General features: G+C 43.3%; 1 protein-coding gene across 1 annotated transcript in view; it reads left to right on the top strand.

Moving 5' to 3' along the window:
- The window catches only part of LOC121544985 (sodium-dependent lysophosphatidylcholine symporter 1-B), a 32,384-nt gene extending 9,953 nt beyond the window's left edge, over positions 1–22,431 (top strand). Inside the window, exons 2-14 of the mRNA XM_041855283.2 lie at positions 9,541–9,669; positions 10,503–10,627; positions 15,356–15,479; positions 17,485–17,563; positions 17,669–17,838; positions 17,943–18,033; positions 18,352–18,470; positions 18,794–18,877; positions 19,750–19,833; positions 19,936–20,048; positions 20,200–20,343; positions 20,820–20,996; positions 21,323–22,431. Of these exons, the coding sequence (XP_041711217.2) occupies positions 9,541–9,669; positions 10,503–10,627; positions 15,356–15,479; positions 17,485–17,563; positions 17,669–17,838; positions 17,943–18,033; positions 18,352–18,470; positions 18,794–18,877; positions 19,750–19,833; positions 19,936–20,048; positions 20,200–20,343; positions 20,820–20,996; positions 21,323–21,377 (1,494 nt within the window). The 3' untranslated portion in view covers positions 21,378–22,431. The remainder of the gene's footprint in view (positions 1–9,540; positions 9,670–10,502; positions 10,628–15,355; positions 15,480–17,484; positions 17,564–17,668; positions 17,839–17,942; positions 18,034–18,351; positions 18,471–18,793; positions 18,878–19,749; positions 19,834–19,935; positions 20,049–20,199; positions 20,344–20,819; positions 20,997–21,322) is intronic.
- Positions 22,432–24,268: the final 1,837 nt, after the last annotated feature.

The raw sequence follows: 24,268 nt of genomic DNA, 5'->3' as shown, positions 1-24,268 counted from the left end.
ATGGAATGTCAGAATGCCTAATCACATAGCCAGATCCAATCGCTGCCTCCGGCACGGCGGAGTTGTACAGTGGCTGAACTACAGTGACCTCCCAGTCTCACACCACCTTTTTAAACTAGTTGTGGCCCAGACAGCATAGTCAGAGGGATTTAGTGCTAATCTGACATTAAGAAGTGTGGTGAGGAGGGTTGGCCAATCTTGGCCTCACAATGAGTCATGTTGTTTTACATTTTAGGCGTTTAGCAGACGCTCTTATCCAGAGCGACTTACAGTTAGTGAGTGCATACATTCTTCATACTGGTCGAACCCACAACCCTGGCATTGCAAACGCCATGCTCTACCAACTGAGCTACACAGGGCCTTTTCATCTAAAAGGACCCATGAGGACCAACATGTGAAGCTCATAGGAGCATGTTAAATGAAAGCGTAGAGTCTTTATTTTTGAGAAATTAAGGCATACACATTTTTCAACCATTTTCCACCCAAATAATTTGGACTAAGCAAAGGCTTTGATTTCTGGTCAAACAGATGGAAACGGGGTCTTAGACAACATCTACCAGAAAGTCTTAAGGTATTAGAAATACATCAAAACACTAATGTTGATGTAAAGACCCCTGCTAACTAATATCAACACTTGTACCTAGTTTTGGATCAATTATTTGCCTTGTGCTGTTTCCAAAAAGCCACATCCTTAAGATATTTTCTAATTTCTCTCCCTCATGAGGGAGGATAATGAAAGTTCACAGAAGTAAAAAGTAAAGGTAGACCTACCAGTTAGTTTTTACTGATCAAGTTTGTTCATGAATTAAGTGATCAAATCTCGTAATTCTGTAACCAAATCGGTAACGGAATTACAGAAAAAATCTGTAACTGAATTACTGCAATTGAATTGGCTACAATGGGAAATCATAGTAGTACAAACCACAGTTGGGTCACCTGCTGCTGTCCCCCCTTCCACTGGCATACTGTTATGTTCAGCTCGTAACTGTTTTATTTCTGTCATCTGGTGGTCAAAGCAAGACTGTGAAAAAAATTCTGGACAATCTCTCTGTGTGTGTCTGTTTTTTCATGTCACCTTTCCCGGGTCTTACTGACACCTACCCTCTTTCCATTTACTGCAACAAGCATCCTCACCCACTGAGCACCGGATGTCCATGGACGTTGAAATTTGGTCCGTCCTGGCCAGACCAAATCTGAACCAATCATAGACGTCTGTTTCACAAGTTTGGACTGTACAGTACAGAAACGTAGAGCACACTAGAGTAGAGTACAGTATAATGTACTGAACATATCGACTTTACTGTAATATACTCTACTGTGCTCGACTGTCCTGTACTGTGATGTCCAAACTTGTGAAACCGACGTGATTGGTCTGGTCCGGATTTGGTCTGGTCTGGACCAACCAAATTTTTTGTTTTGGGGCGGAGCTCATTAGAATAATTGCCGACGTGTAGAATAATATCCAAATATAAGAAGGATATTGCATATTTCTACCTTTTTGTGTACCTATTCAGGATACATCACCATGAAGAGAATATTCATAACTATAATTATACATTTTGGTATAGTACTGATCAGGGACCCATCATGTAATTCCGTTAACAGATGTATTACTGTGGCCATTTTTTCGAACTCAAGGTGTCACGTCATAGCTGACACCCCATTCTTTCTGCAGACATCTTTGAATCTTAATTCAGAGCAGATATTTACATTTTTGGAAAGCGTGGTAGCATAAAATAACTGAGGGAGATTTTATCGTGATTCTGTTACCAAACTTTGCATCTGCACAGTTCTTCCAGTAAGTTTGATTTTCTGTGTAAATTGTTCCAAATAGTCCTTATGTATAAAGTTGTATGGTTTGTTCAAATTTGAAATCAATGGTTTTTGTTTGGAATACATTTTAAAGTGAAAAATCTGAGTCAAAGCATAATTCCATTATCGTGGAATTGCCCTTTACTGACTGCTTTTGGGTCAGAAGTGTCTGAAATAAACCAGAGACTCAGAGGACCAAGTGGGTGAGATTGGCCAGTGTGTTTTAATTTGACTGAACAGTTATGACCCATTTTTTTTTATTATCAAATGCACATCCTGAACAGTTACAGTAGGTGCTGAACAGAGAAACATGAGCAAAGAAGTGATGCTCATACCCAAGTGATGGGTATGCGAGAGAGAAAACTATTAATCCTAATAGAGGACGTGTAGACAAGGGAAGCTCTAAATAAAAACATGCCAGCCAGACAAGCCAGTGTATGAATCCAATGGATTTGCATATGAATGGAGTGAAAAATCGCTGACTTTGTGATCTGTAAGGTACCCTTAGCCCAGTCCTCCAGCCTCCACCATCCATCACAAGGCCCTTCCCTTATTCTCCTCCCCGCTCAGGGTGAGCCTCATTAGGCTAGCGGCCACTGCTCTCCCTCCTCGGCAGCTCAACCTTGTGGAGATGGATGGCCGGCCGGGCCGATGCCCTCTGCACACAATCAGCTGTCAAGGTAAAGCTTTGCTTAACCTGGTGATAAACACAAACAGTGGGAAAGAGAGAGCGGAGGAAGTGGGACAGTGGAGAAAAAATGAAGTGAGAGAGTGGAAGAAGTTTGGTTATTTATTTTATCTTTAACCATGAACAAAATGTATAGCATGGACAGTGCTTCTACTTGTGCTACTGTCTTGCAAATCTGAGCAATCCAAATGGCAGAGGTTGTGCAACACAGTTGCTGCTTTTAAATCAGGAACCATTCCCCAAGTTAACCCAGTAAATGCCTGTCTAAAATGGTAATCATGTCACAAACAAAGCTATGGTCAGACGCTTAACCCAAAGCACAATGTTTAGGTTTTGTAGAAATAAGATAACAGAACACACGCAAGACACTCCTGACCTGTGTTTATTGCTCCCCTAGCTCAGGCCCTGAATGGCATGCCCAAGCAGAAACCTTCCTGCATAAAATAGACATGACCGCTAAGGCATAAAAGGCAGAGGTGGCAATAATGGGGGACTTTAACTCTGACCTCTTGAAGCACACATGCACAATCATCTGTGGAACACCTTATGGGACTTTATCAGCTGTGGCCAGTAATAAGAGAACCCACTCGCATAACGGAACCGTCTGAAACATACATTGACAACATCTATGTATCTAACCCTGACCATTACAAGCTGAGGAGTTCATTAGCATGGGGGCCATCTGACCATATCATAATGACCTGCATCAAAGGGAGATTAGAGGAGGGGAGAGTTTTAACACAACAGCACAGATCTCTCAAACGCTATAACCAGAAGTCTTTCATACTCTCAAGTCAGACCATTGGGAAAGAGTCCTTTCATGCAACAATGTGAATGAGGCCTGGCAAGCCTTCTTACAGGTCGCAAACCTTCATGTACTGCTCTGGCAGAGAAGAGTGAAACAAAAAGTAACTCCATCTCTTTGACTGACCCTGAGTCACAGCAATACTGCTCAGCTAAAAGAGGTGAAAACAAAGGCTGAAAATGACTGGAAAGGATACAGATGTCTCAAATCAAATCAAATGTTATTTGCCACATGCGCCGAATACAACAGGTGTAGACATTACAGTGAAGTGCTTACTTACAAGCCTTTAACCAACAATGCAGTTTTCTTGTTTGTTTTTGTGTTAAGTAAAAAAATAGATAAGTAAAAATGAAAAGAAAATAATTAAAGAGCAGCAGTAAAATAACAGTAGGGAGGCTATATACAGGGGGGTCCCGGTACAGAGTCAATGTGCGGGGGCACCGGCTAGTCGAGGTAATCTGTACATGTAGGTAGAGTTAAAGTGACTATGCATAAATAATAAACAGAGTAGCAGCAGCGTATAAGAGGGGGATGGGGTGGGGTGTGGTGGGGGGTTAGTGCAAATAGTCAGGGTAGCCATGATTAGCTGTTCAGGAGTCTTATGGCTTGGGAGTAGAAGCTGTTAAGAAGCCTTTTGGACCTAGACTTAGCGCTCCGGTACCACTTGCCGTGCGGTAGCAGAGAGAACAGTCTGATTAGGGTGGCTGGAGTCTTTGACAATTTTTAGGGCCTTCCTCTGACACCGCCTGTTATAGAGGTCCTGGATGGCAGGAGGCTTGGCCCCAGTGATGTACTGGGCCGTATGTACTACCCTCTGTAGTGCCTTGCGGTCGGAGGCCGAGCAGTTGCCATACCGGGCGGTGATGCAACCAGTCAGGATGCTCTCGATGGTGTAGCTGTAGAACTTCTTGAAGATCTGAGGACACATGCCAAATCTTTTCAGTCTCCTGTGGGGGGATAGGCTTTGTTGTGCCCTCTTCACGACTGTCTTGGTGTGTTTGGACCATGATAGTTTGTTGGTGATGTGGACACCAAGGAACTTGAATCTCTCAACCTGTTCACTACAGCCACGTCAATGAGAATGGGGGCGTGCTCAGTCACAATCATCTCCTTTGTCTTGATCACGTTGAGGGAGAGGTTGTTATACTGGCACCACATGGCCAGGTCTCTGACCTCCTCCCTATAGGCTGTCTCATTGTTGTCGGTGATCAGGCCTGTTGTGTCGTTGGAAAACTTAATGATGGTGTTTGAGTCGTGCCTGGCCATGCAGTCATGGGTGAACAGGGAGTACAGGAGGGGACTGAGCACGCACCTCTGAGGGGCCCCCGTGTTGAGGATCAGTGTGGCAGATGTGTTGTTACCTACCCTTACCACCTGGGGGCGGCCTGTCAGGAAGTCCAGGATCCAGTTGCAGAGGGAGGTGTTTAGTCCCAGGGTCCTTAGCTTAGTGATGAGCTTTGAGGGCACTATGGTGTTGAACGCTGAGCTGTAGTCAATGAATAGCATTCTCACGTAGGTGTTCCTTTTGTCCAGGTGGGAAAGGGCAGTGTGGAGTGCAATAGAGATTGCATGATCTGTTGGGGCGGTATGCAAATTGGAGTGGGTCTAGGGTTTCTGGGATAATGTTGTTGTGAGCCATGACCAGCCTTTCAAAGCACTTCATGGCTACAGACGTGAGTGCTACGGGTCGGTAGTCATTCAGGCAGGTTATCTTAGTGTCCTTGGGCACAGGGACTATGGTGGTCTGCTTGAAATGTGTTGGTATTACAGACTCAGTCAGGGACATGTTGAAAATGTCGGTGAAGACACTTGCCAGTTGGTCAGCGCATGCTGGGAGTACACGTCCTGGTAATCCGTCTGGCCCTGCGGCCTTGTGAATGTTGACCTGCTTAAAAGTCTTACTCACATCGACTACGGAGAGCGTGATCACATAGTCATCTGGAACAGCTGATGCTCTCATGCATGCTTCAGTGTTGCTTGCCTCGAAGTGAGCATAGAAGTGATTTAGCTCGTCTGGTAGGCTTGTGTCACAAGGCAGCTCGCGACTGCCCAGTGACATAACTGCTAAAGTAAGGAAGGAAACAAACTGTTACTCAGCTACTCTACAAAAATCCAAGGGAGACAACAATGTGGAAAATAATCACTGGTATAACTGTTAAAGCAAAAATAACATGCCAAGTACAAAGTATATCTAGACAGGATGCCTCGAACATCTTACCCTCTAGAAATGGCAGAGTTTAATGTATACTTTGCATCTAAGCTTACTAAATAAATACAGGCTCCCTCAAAATACCCACTTTCATATGTCTCACACAGAGCATGTTTTTGGCTAGAGCTAGTTGAAGTAACAGTACTAAATGAACTTCTGAAGATGACGCAGCAGAAAGTCACAGGGCCAGACGATATTCCTCCTAGGCTTCTAAAAGTCGGAAATGTTGAAAAGGCTGGTGCACACACAGGTTGCCAACTATTTCTCACTCAACAGCCTATTTACAGCCTATCAAGGCGGATTTAGGATGATACACAGCATATCTACAGCAGTGCAAAGGGTTGTGGAGGACTTCAAGTATGCTTTTAACAGCCAGGAGGTCACAGCAGCACTCTTCTTAGATCTGAAGAAAGCTTTTGACACTGTTCACAGACCGCACGCTCCTGAGAAAGCTTGCGAAACTAGGCTTTGACAGCACTGCAATCAAGTGGTTCACATCATACTTACAGGGGAGGAGTCCGTACACCAAACTGAGGAGCACGCAGTCGGCCCAGGTACCTGTGGTGAATGGAGTACCACGAGGGAGTGTGCTTGGACCCCTGCTGTTCTGCATTTACATTAATGACCTTCCATCAGTGCTGGAGAAATGCAGCATACATATATTACTGGTCAAAAGTTTTAGAACACCTACTCATTTGAGGATTTGTCTTTATTTTTACTATTTTCTACATTGTAGAATAATAGTAAAGACATAATGATGAAATAACATATGGAATCATGTGGTAACCAAAAATATTTTATATTTGAGATTCTTCAAATAGCCACCCTTTGCCTTGATGACAGCTTTGCACCCTCTTGGAATTCTCTCAGCCAACTTCACCTGGAATGCTTTTCCAACAGTCTTGAAGGAGTTCCCACATATGCTGAGCACTTGTTGGCTGCTTTTCCTTCACTCTCCAGTCCGACTCATCCCAAACCATCTCAATTTGGTTGAGGTCGGGGGATTGTGGAGGCCAGGTCATCTGATTTAGCACTACATCACTCTCCTTCTTGGTCAAATAGCCCTTACACAGCCTGGAGGTGTGTTGGGTCATTGTCCTGTTGAAAAACAAATGATAAGCCTAAACCAGATGGGATGGTATATCGCTACAGAATGCTGTGGTAGCCATGCTGGTTAAGTGTGCCTTGAATTCTAAATAAATAAGACAGTGTCTCCAGAAAAGCACCCCCACACCATAACACCACCTCCTCCATGCTTTACAGTGGGAAATACACATGCGGAGATCATCCGTTCACCCACACCGCGTCTCACCAAAAATCTCAAATTTGGACTCCAAACCAAAGAACAAATTTCCACCGGTCTAATGTCTATTGCTCGTGTTTCTTGGCCCAAGCAAGTCTCTTCTTATTATTGGTGTCCTTTAGTAGTGTTTTTTTTTCTTGCAGCAATTTGTCCATGAAGGCCTGATTCACACAGTCTCCCCTGAACAGTTGATGTTGAGATGTGTCTGTTACTTGAAATGTTCCGTATTGACTGACCTTCATGTCTTAAAGTAATGATGGACTGTCGTTTCTTTTAGCTTATTTGAGCTGTTCTTGCCATAATATGGACTTGGTCTTTTACCAAATAGGGCTATCTTATGTATACCCCCCTCCTTAAGAAGGAAAGAAATACCACAAATTAACTTTTAAGAAGGCACACCTGTTAATTGAAATGCACTACCTCATGAAGCTGGTTTAGAGAATGCCAAGAGTGTGCAAAGCTGTCATCAAGGCAAAGGGTGGCTATTTGAAGTTGTTTAACACTTATTTGGTTACTACATGATTCAATAGTTTTGATGTCTTCATTATTATTCTACAATGTAGAAAATAGTACAAATAAAGAAAACCCCTTGAATGAGTAGGTGTTCTAAAACTTTTGACCGGTAGTGTATATATGCAGAAGACAGTCCTGTACTACTCAGCTAATACCACCGGGGAGTGTGAGGAGGCAGTGTCAAACGACATCAAGAGGGCAGTATCTTGGTTCGCTAACAACAAGCTCTCCATACACCCTCAGAAGACCAAGACAATGTTGTTTGGCAACTCATAAAAGCTGAGATACACAGGCAAAAGTATCACAGTAACATACGGACAAAACACTTATGAACAAGTAAACGCCATACCTGGGGATGAAGTTGGACCTACACTGGTCTAAACACGCCAGCCTGGTCACAGGGAAATTGCTGTCTGGGCTTGGCGCTCTAAAAAGGGCAAGGGACTTTGTCTCCAAGGACATCCTCCACACCATGATAACAATTCACCTGGACTACTGCGCCACAGTGTTGCTTCCCACCCTACATCAGTTTAATAAGACCGGTCTTAACCAGCTACAACGTATCATCAACAGGGCTGCTTGTATCATGACTGGTAGAGCATGGCGCTTGTAACGCCAGGGTAGTGGGTTCGATCCCCGGGACCACCCATATGTAAAAATGTATGCACACATGACTGTAAGTCGCTTTGGATAAAAGCGTCTGCTAAATGGCTTATTATTATTATTATTATTGTTGTTAACACACACAGAGGTTTTTCTGCCAAAAACTGGAATCGAACCACTGACTGACTGGATCCATTACAACACCCTAGGGACTTATCAAGGTGACACAGCACAAACTGCATGAATACATGTCAGACCTGTTCAGGTAGGAGTCTCCACCCATCCTCCGGGGGCACAGCAGTCAAAGCCTATGACCAATGAGACCTGCACCTACTGGCACAACCATCAGTGAAAAACATGGCCTTCCAAGGCAGTTCTTTGTACCTTTTTGCTCTCGAACAACCTGGACTTATCCACATGATAGTTTGCTAGCATGTCCGCCTTCAAAAGAGCTGCACACATATCTAGGTAGCTGTAATGTGAGCGTGGTTTTGAATGTATGTTACCGAGTATGAAGTGTGTGCTGTGATTTTTAGCTGTGCTTTTGTATGTATGCTAATGAATATGCTGTATAGGCTTCTGTGTATGGTGTGTTATCTGTTTTATTGATTATATGGAACCCAGGACTCCCTGGAAAACAGTGGCAATTGTTACTGAGTGGACTATCCTGGCTAAATATATTGAAATGAAATGCCCCCAACATTTTGTCAGTTTTTAATACAAAGTCCAAGTTGGATATGGACATACAAAGCGGAAGCATAGTTCCCGCTCAGCCCAGTCAAAACTGTTCGCTGCTCTGGCACCCCAATGGTGGAACAAGCTCCCTCACGACGCCAGGACAGCGGAGTCACTCACCACCTTCCGGAGACATTTGAAACCCCACCTCTTTAAGGAATACCTGGGATAGGATAAAGTAATCCTTCTACCCCCCACCCCACAGCGGAGTCACTCACCACCTTCCGGAGACATTTGAAACCCCACCTCTTTAAGGAATACCTGGGATAGGATAAAGTAATCCTTCTACCCCCCCCCCACCCCACCCCACAGCGGAGTCACTCACCACCTTCCGGAGACATTTGAAACCCCACCTCTTTAAGGAATACCTGGGATAGGATAAAGTAATCCTTCTACCCCCCCCACCCCACCCCACACACAGCGGAGTCGCTCACCACCTTCCGGAGACATTTGAAACCCCACCTCTTTAAGGAATACCTGGGATAGGATAAAGTAATCCTTCTACCCCCCCAAAAAAAAATTGTAAAGTGGTTATCCCACTGGCTATAGGGTGAATGCATCAATTTGTGAGTCGCTCTGGACTAGAGCGTCTGCTAAATGACGTAAATGTGGCCTTGAGCAAGGCACTTAACCCTAATTGCTCCTGTAAGTCGCTCTGGATAAGAGCGTCTGCTAAATGACTAAAATGTAAAATGTAAATGTAAATGTAATACAAAGAGCCCTGTATCACAACACAGCTAAATTGTGTATCAATAGCAACCCATTAAAATCCAGTGCTTTCACGGTGTTCTTCATTTCTGTATTTAGTGTATAACAAAACATTGTGTCCTATCATCCTGCTATGTGAGTCTTCTTCTCTCCCTATTCTCCAGCAGAGGGACGACAGCGGCCGTCTGTCAGTGTGCAGGAAGTTGTGCTATGCCATTGGAGGGGCTCCCTACCAGATCACAGGCAGTGCTCTGGGCTTCTTCCTCCAGATCTACCTGCTGGATGTGGCCCAGGTAAGTGAGATGGGGGTTGAGCCAGAGGGCAACACCAGGGTGGGGGACCTAGAGGGGAAGTCCCAAGCTAGGCATCTCTATATAGGCACTGTAATAGAGCCCCAAGACAAAGAGCACAGTACGTCAGTGTTCGAGTCAGTTGTCAGGAATAGGCTCCTAGGGCAGAACTGGAAATTATAGTTCACTTTCAGCACTTTAGTATCCGATGAGCTTTGTACTGTATCAGTTCTTGTCCTTGTCTTGAAATGCTGTCATTTAAAGCACAGCAGAGAAGGTCAACCGTGTATATATTTTGTCTCATCTATTTTCAGAATACTGTAAACTTTCTGAGCTCACTGTCACTAGAAAGTACAGGGGGAACTGATTTTAAGGGGAAGGCCAAATAGCTGGTTTCATTCTGACAGCCTCTGGCATGACTCTTCTAGTGAAGCGGTTTAACTCTGACTCCTACTGCTTTGCTTTGTCTCTCAATTAGCAAGTGATAGACTGTGCACACTGAATACAACTCATTCAACCAGAGATGATGAGCTCCTTGGAATGGTCTTAAACACCACACTGTTCAGATGGTAATGTTGCCAATGTGGCCTCGCCATGTATCACTGACTGTCCTTACACAACCTTGGCAACTCTCCAAATATCCTCTTGGAGTCATCTTGTTGCTAAGTTGCAAAAGATGGCTTATTTTTATTTCTGTTTCAATGGCCACTCCTTCTGTGAGGAGAGGTGATGGCTGATGTCTGTGGTTGTAGTGGTCTGACAGACAATTAATTATTTATATCCCTCCCCCTCAGTTATTTCTCTCTCTCTCTCCCTTTAACTCTGTCTCTCCATAGCTGGACCCATTTTATGCCTCTATCATTTTGTTTGTGGGCCGGGCCTGGGATGCAGTGACAGACCCAACGGTGGGCTTCCTGGTGAGCCGGAGCAGATGGACCCGGTGTGGCCGGATGATGCCCTGGTAGGTGTCTCCGCCTCGGTCACCCAGTGGACATTTTACAGCAGGCAGGAATGAAAGAAGAAATCAAAACAAAACCTCTCGTCATGCCTAGAGCGAGAACATTAGTTGAAATTGAAATATGGGTGGTAACCGTGACAACAAAGCTGAAGTGGAAAGGCTTGAATAGAAAGAACAGGCTGTCAGTGATATGCATAACTTGTTCTCAATTTTACCTCAGTACTCAATCTTTATCTGCTGTTGGGCACTGTCCGTCTTGGATTGTAATAGCTTTTAACTTCTCCTCTGGGTGCAAACCAGGACAGACTGGAATGAGGCTAAATCTTATTTTAGTTAGTTTTGGAATACCCAGGTGCTTTCTCTTTTTGTTCTGTGCTGGCACTGCGATATTCCACGAAAGGCTCTGTGTGCTTTGAAGCCTGTGCCCAAAGAAATTGATTTCTAATTCTATGATTTTGCCCCAGATGCCCTAAGCGAGACTGTTAAGCCTAGTGGTGGGTGGCATATGTCAGGAACGGAAGAGAGCAGTGAGTTCCCTCTCTAAAGTAATAGGAGTGCATTTGGACTGAGTACGACAGCCCAGAATGCCTGTCACTAGTTGATGAAAGCAGAGCTCCCGTGTCACACACTGTTCATCTAAACACATGAGCATTGCATATAAGATTTGGCAATGATCCACACAATGCTACGGCAAAAGTAATCCTCACGTCGAAGAACACCATTGTTAACCGTTACGGTTTTGTTGCTAGGTATGCTCTATCAAGGCATACCTAGCCTTGATTTGACATATGGTTGTAGGAATGCCATAATGGGAGGTATTTAACACCGTGAGACAGTTGTTTGTAAAGAGAGATGATCTCTAACAGCATCCTACCCCTGCTACCTAGCACTTTACAGCCTAGTTTATATGCCCCTGTGAAACTCTATATGACCCCATGTGGTCAATAGAAACACTGATCCCTGTCACCTCTCTGGCCTTTGGTCTGTGCATGGTCACACACAGTAGCAGCACCCAAAGTAATTTAAACCAGAGGGAACATAGTGACCACTGCTATATAACATGCTGCTGTATATTTTCATATACTCCTCTACAAGAGGACAGAGTGAAATTTTGTGGTTAAAATGTATATTTGGCATAAAACCGTGACTGTCTAGGAATTCCGTCGATAGAGGTTTATTCATGATGGTAAGGTAGCTGGATTCGCTTGATATCTTAGGACCCTGGGCATGTAATGTAGGATGCCGGGTGGAGAAAGAACCAGCTTCTCCTTCTCTGATTGGTCCAACCCTCAACACACATCTGGAATTAGGACAATGGGGGCCTGAGAAGCGCGTGTGTGTGTGATCCCAGAATGGCAGTTTAGGAGGGGGCTCGGCTAATCCAGAGAGAAGTTACCACAGGTCAAGTAGAGGGGAGATTCTTGGCTGCATGTCAATGAGGTAGGTCATTGTTAGGAGGTGGCTGTGTGTGCAGTTATCTGGCCTGTACAAACCACCACAAAGCCCCCAGCGTGTTCTTATCAGAGCCTTAGCACAGACAAGGAGATTTAGATGTCTTCCTCACTATCAATAATGCAGCACTTAACTTAACCTTGACTAAAGCTCTTTTCCCATCTGAATGCGCCAGCTTTTTTAATTGGCACTATAAGTGGAATATGTTTTTCCCAGAATTTTATGCGCTAGTCCTAAACACTGTGGAATTCTAGAACCCTCTTCCTTGTATCCGCCTGCAAGACAGACCGATAGCTGTATGATTAAATAATCATCTAAAAATAACATCAAAAGGATCATTGTTTTAAAAGAGCGAGAACACAATGTTATCTTAATGGGCTCTGCTGAGAAGTACTTTAATAGTCTCTCTCTTTGTCTTATCAAGATCATAATACTTCAATATTGACATAACTTGAACAAGCACATTGTTTCTCACAGGCAGATGATCCAGTCTGTTTGCTAAATAAAACCGTGAGCCTTTTCCTCTCTCGTGTCTCGCCTACCCCCCTAAGTGGGTTGGGCTGCCATCGTGCTCATGCTGTGAGCTTTGTGTATTCAACCGAGTGACGGTGTACAAAATGCAGAGAATCAAGCCGAAATCTGACCTCTATTTCCAGTCAGATCAGCTTATTGACTCTCATTAACCCCATTTAGTCAGCCCACATAGGCTAAGGAAGAAGATGGAGGGGGCGTCTATGGGGCTTCTCCAGTTCAGTGGGTGTGGGCTACAGAGGATGGGCTATTCCCATTGACTGGCCATTTGTGAGTTGGGTCGACATGTGTCATGTCAGATAAACAAACAAGCATTTTCAGTTCAGTTAGCTGATAGGCCCCCTGGGGACTATAGGTGCCATAATTGCAGGTCAAACACAGATTATGAATAGAAAGAAACATTACTTCTTAGCAAGAGATTGCTATAAAGTATTAATGTAGTTGTAGTGATTAAAACACTTGGCAGATGAGCATGCAATGTTACAGTGACCGCTGTTCTCAACTGTGTGGCTTTTACTGAGACCAGTGAGCGGCTGAGACAAATGGAACGCCCGCTGCCCTGCAAGCATAGAAAAATCTCTTAGTCGATATATACTTGTCTCCGAAACACCCTGCCAGCAATGCCCCCGACTTCTATTATTTTGCGTGGACTGGTCTGCTGGAAACCCAGTAGGGCAGGGGTCTCCAACCTTTTCTAGCATTGGTGCTACTTGTAAAAAAATGAAATGTGTTGCAATGTTTTTTTTTCTAGCTTTCAAATACGCACATTCTTCTCTTCCCCGGGTCTTTGGTGTGTATTCTGTCAATATACCTGGTAATCGAATGGTTAATAAACAGTATTTGGCATGACAGGCCCCATAACATTATCTTTAGTATTTTCCCAAATTCTGTTTTCGCAGTTTTTTTTCTTCCTGTTTTTTTGTTAGGTTTTTTTTTGTTCGTTTTTTACTCACAATATAACAATTATTCATAGAGAAACAGCTAAATGGATGTTCTGAGTTATGTCAATGCTTAAATCATATCAGAAGACAATTTGAGGTCTGGAAAACGAGCACATTTAGATTTTTTGGTGTAATTCCCCTTTAATTGAATGTGTTGGTTTAGCAATGTTTCTGCAATAAGGCCTACTGCTGCAGAACATCTCAAAACAATGGCCACCCAATTGATACAAATAATCATGATATAGTTCTGTCAGGGAAGCCTACTTTGCGGTTTACATTTATTTAATTGAGATGGTTTTTGGGGAAAGTCTGTCTACTCACAAGATGCAGGGTATCATTAGCATCGCTAACTGGCTACATACTGACAGATGATAGACAGAGGAGCAATATTGCTGGAAATTCATTGTCAGATATTGTTACATTTGGCTTTTTAAGCCAATAGTGCCTAACCAGGGATGGGATAACGTCAATGTTGCTTTGATTGAATAGTAGCCGGGACCTTTATGTTTATGACAGTTTGAGATAGAACACATGACAAAATGCATGTACTTTCAGAATTGATTGGCGAGCTACTCAGAGGTCGCCTGCGAGCTACTGGTCTACCTGTTGGAGACCGCTGCAGTAGTGGATTCATTGTTCTCTATGGCTGTTCTGCTTCTCTAGCTGGGGTGTATTGGTCTGCTGGTCAGGTGTATTGTGTGATTGTGCCTGTAGAGTGGTGTGAGGGTGAGGCGAGTCAGTATGGCGTCACTATAAGGACAGCCCACCACAGTCTCCCTGTCAGCAGGCACAGTGAGCCCATTCTGAACCCCTTCTCCGTACACAGCCCCAAATAACAGGGGATTAAGGGTTATAGATTTCAATGCACAGAAATAAAAAATAAAAAGGGGAATGTGAATGTAAGAAAATTAGAAAGCGACGGGGTTCAAGTTGGATACTTTAGTTTATACACTGAACCAAAATATCAACGCAACATGTAAATTGTTGGTCCCATGTTTCATGAGCTGAAATAAAAAATCACTGACATTTTTCATACACACAAAAAGCTTATTTCTCTCATATTTTTGGCAGAAATGTGTTTACATCCCTGTTAGTGAGCATTTCTCCTTTGCCAAGATAATCCATCCACCTGACCAGTGTGGCATATCAAGAAACTGATTAAACAGCATGATCATTACACAGGTGCACCTTGTGCTGGGGACAATAAAAGGCCACTTTAAATTGTGCAGTTTTGTCACGCAACACAATGCCCAGGGTGCTGAGGACTATTTCTGTCTGTAATAAAGCCCTTTTGTAGGGGAAAAACAAATTCTGATTGGCTGGGCCTGGCTCCCCAGTGGGTGGGCCTGGCTGCCAAGTGGCCGGGCCTATGCCCTCCAAGGACACTCATGGCTGAACCCCTGCCAAGTCATTTGAAATCCATAGATTAGGGCCTAATTAATTTATATCAATTGATTAATTTCCTAATATGAGCTGTAGCTCAGTAAAATCTTTGAAATTGTTGCATGTTGCGTTTATTTCTGTTCAGTGTATATATCTCAACCCTATGCAGATGACATAAGTTAGTGCCCAAATTCTGCTACCACTACTGCCAACACTACCAGGTGCCACACTTAGCCTGGCAGGGACTCATGGAAATCATAATTGTGAGAACAAATATTTACTGCTTCAATACTGTAGAAACATTTCTTTTTATAGTATATCATTTTTTCTCCAGTCACCAAGATGAAATAGACCTACTTAGACAGCAACACATGCAAATGCTCCTCCATTACATTTTATTGATCCTCTCCTGTTTTCCCCTCAGGATCCTCATCTCCACTCCCTTTGCGGTGCTCACGTACTTCCTGATCTGGTATGTCCCTCCAGTGGAGCAGGGGAAGGTCCTGTGGTATCTGGTCTTCTACTGTCTCTTCCAGTCTCTGCAGACGGTCAGTCTCCCCTATACACAGTTTATTGTTAGTGAAAAAATATGTTATTAATAAGAAGGGGCACATATTACCATTCATTGTTCCTCAATCACCATTGAACTGTGATATGGTTGTAATTAATTAATGTTTTATTTGTGTGTTTGGATCAGCTTTAATATTGCAGATTGTGGGTTCTATCAATGTAATTGTTTGCATAATTTCTAATCCCCCTTATTTATTTATTATATATATATATATATATAATGTGGGGGGAAAAAGTACTTAGTCAGCCACCAATTGTGCAAGTTCTCCCACTTAAAAAGATGAGAGAGGCCTGTAATTTTCATCATAGGTACACACGTCAACTATGACAGACAAAATGAGAAGGAAAAGAATCCTGAAAATCACATTGTAGGATTTTTAATGAATTTATTTGCAAATTATGGTGGAAAATATGTATTTGGTCAATAACAAAAGTTTCTCAATACTTTGTTATATACCCTTTGTTGGCAATGACACAGGTCAAACGTTTTCTGTAAGTCTTCACAAGGTTTTCACACACTGTTGCTGGTATTTTGGCCCATTCCTCCATGCAGATCTCCTCTAGAGCAGTGATGTTTTGGGGCTGTCGCTGGGCAACACGGACTTTCAACTCCCTCCAAAGATTTTCTATGGGGGTTGAGATCTGGAGACTGGCTAGGCCACTCCAGGACCTTGAAATGCTTCTTACGAAGCCACTCCTTCGTTGCCCGGGCGGTGTGTTTGGGATCATTGTCATGCTGAAAGACCCAGCCACGTTTCATCTTCAATGCCCTTGCTGATGGAAGGAGGTTTTCACTCAAAATCTCACGATACATGGCCCCATTCATTATTTCCTTTACACGGATCAGTCGTCCTGGTCCCTTTGCAGAAAAACAGCCCCAAAGCATGATGTTTCCACCCCCATGCTTCACAGTAGGTATGGTGTTCTTTGGATGCAACTCAGCATTCTTTGTCCTCCAAACACGACGAGTTGAGTTTTCACCAAAAAGTTATATTTTGGTTTCATCTGACCATATGACATTCTCCCAATCCTCTTCTGGATCATCCAAATGTACTCTAGCAAACTTCAGACGGGCCTGGACATGTACTGGCTTAAGCAGGGGGACACGTCTGGCACTGCAGGATTTGAGTCCCTGGCGGCGTAGTGTGTTACTGATGGTAGGCTTTGTTACTTTGGTCCCAGCTCTCTGCAGGTCATTCACTAGGTCCCCCTGTGTGGTTCTGGGATTTTTGCTCACCGTTCTTGTGATCATTTTGACCCCACGGGGTGAGATCTTGCGTGGAGCCCCAGATCGAGGGAGATTATCAGTGGTCTTGTATGTCTTCCATTTCCTAATAATTGCTCCCACAGTTGATTTCTTCAAACCAAGCTGCTTACCTATTGCAGATTCAGTCTTCCCAGCCTGGTGCAGGTCTACAATTTTGTTTCTGGTGTCCTTTGACAGCTCTTTGGTCTTGGCCATAGTGGAGTTTGGAGTGTGACTGTTTGAGGTTGTGGACAGGTGTCTTTTATACTGATAACAAGTTCAAACAGGTGCCATTAATACAGGTAACGAGTGGAGGACAGAGGAGCCTCTTAAAGAAGAAGTTACAGGTCTGTGAGAGCCAGAAATCTTGCTTGTTTGTAGGTGACCAAATACTTATTTTCCACCATAATTTGCAAATAAATTCATTAAAAATCCTACAATGTGATTTTCTGGATTTTTTTTCTTCTCAATTTGTCTGTCATAGTTGACGTGTACCTATGATGAAAATTACAGGCCTCTCTCATCTTTTTAAGTGGGAGAACTTGCACAATTGGTGGCTGACTAAATACTTTTTTCCCCCACTGTGTGTGTGTGTGTATATATATATATGTATATATATTTTTTTTTTTTTATCCCTACCCTGATTGGAGTAAACTAACAGACAACAATACTTTTACTTGTACTGCTACTTACAGCAATTCTGTGCCAGGAATTGATTTCATTGTTTGTGTGTGCAGTGCTTCCATGTGCCGTACTCAGCGCTCACCATGTTTATCAGCACAGACCAGAAAGAGAGAGACTCTGCCACGGCCTACCGTAAGTCAACCTTTACATCTTTGCAGTTATGTAGCATCTCATGTGGTTGTAATATGAGGTCTTCATTCTACTCTCTCTCGCTCTCTTCATCCCTTCTCCCTTCAGGTATGACGGTGGAGGTGCTGGGCACAGTGGTTGGCACGGCGATCCAGGGACAGATTGTGGGTGGGGCGATCGCCCCCTGTCTCCCGGGTTACCTGGAGGTCCTTGACAACAGTAACTCCACACTGCTGGGGTCAGATGTCAACATCTCTCACATCTCCCTGGATGAAACTGTGAGAGGGAGACCCCAGGGATGACATGTTTTTTAACATGTCATAACACTGTAATGGTAAAGTGGAATTTTACCCTAATCCTGCTCCTCCTGTCCCTCTAACAGAAACAAGCCTACCTGATTGCCTCAGGAGTCATCTGTGCCATTTACGTTCTCTGTGCTGCAGTCCTGTTCCTGGGAGTCAGAGAGCAGGAAGGTGAGAATTGATTAATGGAGAATAATTTTTTTTTCTCTTTATCTGAATTTTTACAATGACATAACTTCCAAGTTATTTCTCATATTTAGAGTACAACAGCTTTGTTTGTTATCCTCAGGAAAACTTTTCCACTTCCTCTCAACCCTCCAATGTTCCAAGAATTCTTTGTTACAAGTAACTAGGAGAGGGACACATTTTGGCAGTCAGTAAATGTCATGGACGAGGGATAAAGATCATCAGATAAGTCTTCTTCAGCTGATGTTTGGAACAGTGCACCTAATAGGTTAGTTTTAATCACCATCTTTGTTTTGGTCATAGAGTGTGGGCGTCTGAAGACAGAGCCCATGTCGTTCTTTGAGGGCATGAGGATGGTGATGGGATACGGGCCGTATGTCAAACTGGTCATGGGATTCCTCTTCACCTCGCTGGCCTTCATGGTGAGTCACACTCCTAGAATGGGATACAGTTACACGCACACACATAAACAAACAAACAAACAAATATTTATGACAAGCTATAGGGTGTGTAACCCTGGTGTTTGGTTTCCTGTATGTATATGACTTCCTGTATGTTCAGTGGTTGATGTCAGTTGGTAGAGCATGGCGCTTGCAATGCCAGAATTGTGGGTTCGTTTCCCACGGGGGGCCAGTATGAAAATGTATGCACTCATTAAAACTGTAAGTCGCTCTGGATAAGAGCGTCTGCTAAATAAGTAAAATGTAATGTAAATGTAATGTGTATGTCATTGCTCTCCTGGCAGCTCCTGGAGGGGAACTTTGCCCTGTTCATCACCTACACCCTGGGCTTCAGAAATGACTTCCAGAACATTCTCCTGGTCATTATGGTGAGTCTAGTGTTCCCTCCCACTAGAGGCCTAACACAAAGTGGATGTATGTTCTGTACATTAAGACCTGTGCATTCTGTACATTAAGACCTGTACTTTCTGTGCTGACTGAAAGGTCACCTTGTGGGGTAGAGTAACGTCTGTGGTTCCATGGTGTTTCCGTGACTGTTTTAGGGGGGTTTTCCTCATGGAAGGGGGGATGAAAGGGCACATTTTTGGGGTGAGAGGAAGTGTTGTTGTGGCCGCTGGGAACCTGTCCCCATCTCACACACTCCATTACAGGGAGCAGGGGTGAGAAAGGAGCACAGAGGGGCCTTTGTTGCTCGGGCAATCTGTAAGCTTTGGCATTTCTCTCCAATTTACCATTCCTTATTTTCTGCACAGTCGCTTCTCCCTCTGCCTGAGTAGGATGTAGAGCTGCCATGCACTGCCCTGTCTGGCCACTGGAGCAGGAAATGTGGGAATTTAGGAAGGTCGTTAGTAGCCTGGTGACCAGATCTGTTTGTGCTTTAGCCAAATCTTCCTACTGCCATACATGCAAGGCTAGGTCCTTAGATGCTGCTGGCTTTGGTCAGCATAGTGTTAGATATTTCTAATACTGCTGAGTGCTCAGCCACTAGCTAATCCTTGTGTGGTCATTTGACACACTGGTTGACCACACCTCTATAAGAGGTCAAGGGTCATGGACCCCCTGCAGGGTTAAATAAAGAGCCCTTTCAAATTGTGTCCTGCTCCCATTATGTTTTAGCCCATCAGTCAGTCTGACCTTTTCTGTTCCCACATTGCCCTCAGTGCTTAAGAGGAGTATTTCTATTCATTTTTATGGAAATTGTTAAATATCTTAATGCTCTTCTTTGGTGTTTCATTTTTAGCTCTCTGGGACTTTGTCCATTCCATTCTGGCAGTGGTTTCTGACCAGATTTGGGAAGAAGACTGCAGTCTACATTGGCATCACAGTAAGCAGTGTGTGTTGTTGTGGAGCTTCATCTCAAAGCTGGTATGTGTGTATGTATGGGGCGCTCTCGCATGACTTATTTCATTCATGTCTATCTCTGTAGTGGGCAGTGCCCTTCATGATCCTGATCATCTGCATAGAGAGCAGTCTCATTGTGGCCTATGTGGTCTCTGTGGCAGCAGGAGTCAGTGTGGCTGCAGCTTTCCTCCTACCCTGGTAAGTAGCCTACTGTTTGAATGTACCTCCATATACCCATAACAACCTATAGATGATCGCTATCATATATCTCCAGTGTCTCTTTACTTATGTCCAGTCTGTGGTGGGTCTTTCCTTTTTGTATACATTCACATCTTTCTCTGTTTCTCAGGTCAATGCTCCCAGATGTGGTGGATGATTTCAAAGTGAAGAATCCAGACTCTAGTGGCCACGAGGCCATTTTCTACTCCTTCTATGTCTTTTTCACCAAGTTTGCCTCAGGAATCTCCCTCGGCATCTCCACTCTCAGTCTAGAGTAAGTGTGTGTCCCTCTCTTGCATGTATTGTGGTCCTCTGTAGCTCAGCTGGTAGAGCACGGCGCTTGTAACGCCAAGGTAGTGGGTTCGATCCCCGGGACCACCCATACACAAAAATGTATGCACGCACGACTGTAAGTCGCTTTGGATAAAAGCGTCTGCTAAATGGCATATTATTATATTATATTATTATTATTGTACATGATAAACTGAGCATGTTGACAATTTAATGAGCTTAGTTTGAAATCTAACTCTATTTTGCAGGACTCCTAACAGCTTAGTGAATCATATTTTCTCAGAAATGGCCTAAATTCTAATGTAGGATAACTGCATTTTAGCTAGTTTCATTTTCCTTGGGCCAACAGACCAGTCATGTCTGGAACCATAACATAATCCTCACACTCATAATCAAGCCAAACTGTACCTATTATATCCGCGTTGTTTTCTTCTCTCTCTCCCTGTACATTTTGAGCAGCTTTGCCGGGTATGTGACCAGAGGCTGCTCGCAACCCGACGCAGTGAATTTAACCCTGAAGGTGCTGGTCTCAGCTGCTCCTGTTGTTCTGATATTCCTGGGGCTGTTGATATTCAAGACCTACCCCATTGACGAGGAGAGGAGGCAAGGCAACAGGAAACTACTGCAGGAGATGCGGTGAGTCAGGCCAAACACACTCACGATTAGGGCTGATTGGGGGTATCTAAGCCAGACACTCATTGTAATAGAACAGGGTTCATGCATGACCCAAGCTATTTTTTCCTAAATTAAGTGCACTGGGGAACTAAAAGATCCAGTGACCAATCTCTTGCAGGGGGACACTAAACTTAGTCCCTTTCTGGCATCTTTCTCATCTTTCGCTATACCTCAGCTAAATGCAAATGACGTGCTTTAAGCCTTAGCCGCTCTGCCATGAATAAGAACCCTCTTGAACAAGCCAAGTCCTTTGTGTCTAACTCTTGGCTGTTCCCATTCTGAAACAGGGAGGGCAATCAGGATTCCGATACAGAGTCCACAGAGCTTGGGAGCGTTGTGTAGGAGCCCTGGGAGAGGAGGGGGTCCAACCGAAAGGCCACAACTGTCCCGCGTGTTTGCACTGGCAGGCTGGAGTGTTGTTTAACTGGACTAACAGTAGAGAAACCACAGACTACACTGTGGCTGCTTCCTACCTGATGCTACATGAACACAACGGCCCTACTCTCCTAAGGATTCTACAGGCTTACAGAAACCCCTAGTGGACATTCAGAGTCGTCGCTCTCTCTGTGCCCTGTCTATTAGCTACTGTACTATTTGTTTGTTTGCATATCAAACATTGGTTTGGGATTTTTAATTGGGCATGTACCCATCAAATCCAACATTTGAATGTTTGTCTACCTGAACCAAGAATTAGGTCAAAGGGTGGGAAGCCTTTCTCTGCACAAAAAACGACTTTCCATCCAGCAAGGATGGTCCTCAAAGAGGGAAGATTTCAGGCCAAATTTTTTGAGAATACCAATAACTTGTTCTATCTAGACTGGATTTATATGGTTATGGTTACATTTAATGTAAATCATTTTCACTTATCTCAAGAGAGTAATACACTTCTTTAGGGACGTGGAGAGCACAAAATAACTGTTCCATTTCAGACAGCACAATATTAATCATTTACTGAAATTATATTTGTGTCTCATGGGGAAAATAAAAAAGGAACATTGAAAAAGAAACTCTAACCTTAATGAACTCATTAACATTGGCAATAATGTCTGGATTTCAGACTTACCTTATTCCACCTTATTATTACTGCCTTAACAGAACATCTTGTACTTTGGAAACCTTGTAGTTGCCATGAGATTTTCTGTATAACAGTTTTTACTAAATTCTATTTGGTCAAAGTTGTTTCTCTCACACGGTGCCAATACTTTCCTTTTAAAGGTTGACTTTGAGCATGAAAAACGGTCCAACTCTGCCCTTTCTAAATTTTCAAACAGAAATAGTGTGCCTTTGGTGATTTGTCGGTGTCATGCGCGCCGTGCCCAACGTAACTATACTGAACAAAAATATAAATGCAACATGTAAAGTGTTTGTCCTATGTTTCATGAGCTGAAATAAAACATCCCAGAAATGTTCCATAAGCACAAAAAGCTAATTTCTCTCATATTTTGTGCATCTCTCCTTTGCCAAGATAATCCATCCACCTGACAGGTGTGGCATATCAAGAAGCTGATTATACAGCATGATCATTACACAGGTGCACCTTATACTGGGGGACAATTAAAGGTCACTCTTATGTGCAGTTTTGTCACACAACACAATGCCACAAATGTCTCAAATTTTGAGGGAGCGTGCCATTGGCATGCTGACTGCAGGAATGTCCAACAGAGCTGTTGCCAGAGAATTTAATGTTAATTTCTCTACCATAAGCCCCCTCCAACGTCGTTTTAGAGTATTTGGCAATGCATCCAACCAGCCTCACAACCGCAGACCCTGTGTAAACACGCCATCCCAGGACCCCGACTTTCACCTGTCTGAGACCAGCTGATGAAACTGAGGAGTATTTCTGTCTGTAATCAATAACTTTTGTGGTGAAAAACGCATTCTGATTGGCTGGGCCTGGCTCCCAAGTGGCTGCGCCCCTGCCCAGTCTTGAAATCCATAGATTAGGGCCTAACTTATTTATTACAATTGACTTATTTTGTTATATGAACTGTTACTCAGTAAAATAGTTGATTGTTGCATGGTGCGTTCATATTTTTGTTCAGTATGGTTCGTTAGCTAAGCTAGCCACTTCAGCTAGACCGTAATGCTGCGTTCAAAACAACTGGGAACTCTGGAAAAACACAAGGTCAAATCATGACGTCAGTGATCTTCAGGTCGGAAAGTCAGAGCTCTAGAAAGAGGCCCAAGTTCCCAAGTTGGAATTATGAGTTGGATGACCGTTCAAATTGATTTTTCCCAGTCTGAGCTCTTTTTTTGTTGTTGTTCCTAGTTGTTTTGAACGCACTGAAGTCGGAAGTCAGAGATTTCTGTGTTCCCAGTTGTTTTGAACGCGGCATCTCCTCCAGTAAGTGTTGACGTCATTTCACAGGATTTGTTTTTGGACGGATGGGTTAGAAATGGCATCTCTATAGCCAAATATCTTATTCATAAAATATTTTTGTTTTTAAGCATTAAATTACCTGGTATGATGGTGCATTGATCAGTTATATAGTTTTTCCCCAAAGTCTACCTTTAAAAAGTAGAACCTTTCTTGGAGAGTGGGGCAGCTTTCTAACAAGTTTGAGTTAATAACTATCTCACTTCTAACTTGAAATGTTTGATGCCTTCAACTGTATGGACACATTAGGGCCTAATAGTACAGCATTTTCACTTTAACTGTATATTAAAACTAGTTGTTAAAGAAAGCACACACATTACTAAGTTGGCACATTACAAAATCTATACACACTTGTCTGTGAATATGGATGTGTGCATTTCTGTATAGACAAGTTTATTTGGGTATGTGTGTAATGTGTGCATATGGGTGTACAGTATACAACATGCATGTGTTGTACAATCATCAGAAGGATGAGGTGACTTTCATCACAAGATGATGGGCTGATTTGTATTTTAAAAATCTTAACTTGTTTACCTATTTAGAAGTATTGTCAAAAGATAATGTGTCAGTTGAAGCTGTGTCCTGATCTTGTGAATGGTTTGTGTTGTGTGCTGTGTGTAATGTGACAAACAATCAATTTGATTGTTTGCATTCTTGTATGAAGCTTTGAGCAGACCCAAGCCAAGTTTTCTATTTATCAGCAGTGTTGGGTAAGCTACTCTGAAATATAGATCACTTTACAGTCAAATGTTAACCTCCTGTAGCTCAGTCGGTAGAGCATGGCACTTACAACGCCAGGGTTGTGGGTTCGATTCCCCCACGGGAGGCCAGTATGAAAAATGTATGCACTCTAACT

This window comes from Coregonus clupeaformis, chromosome 29 (genome assembly GCF_020615455.1).
Source record: "Coregonus clupeaformis isolate EN_2021a chromosome 29, ASM2061545v1, whole genome shotgun sequence".
Taxonomy (NCBI): domain Eukaryota; kingdom Metazoa; phylum Chordata; class Actinopteri; order Salmoniformes; family Salmonidae; genus Coregonus; species Coregonus clupeaformis.
Note: the sequence above shows the minus strand (reverse complement) of the source record. Positions and strands in the feature narration are given on the sequence as shown.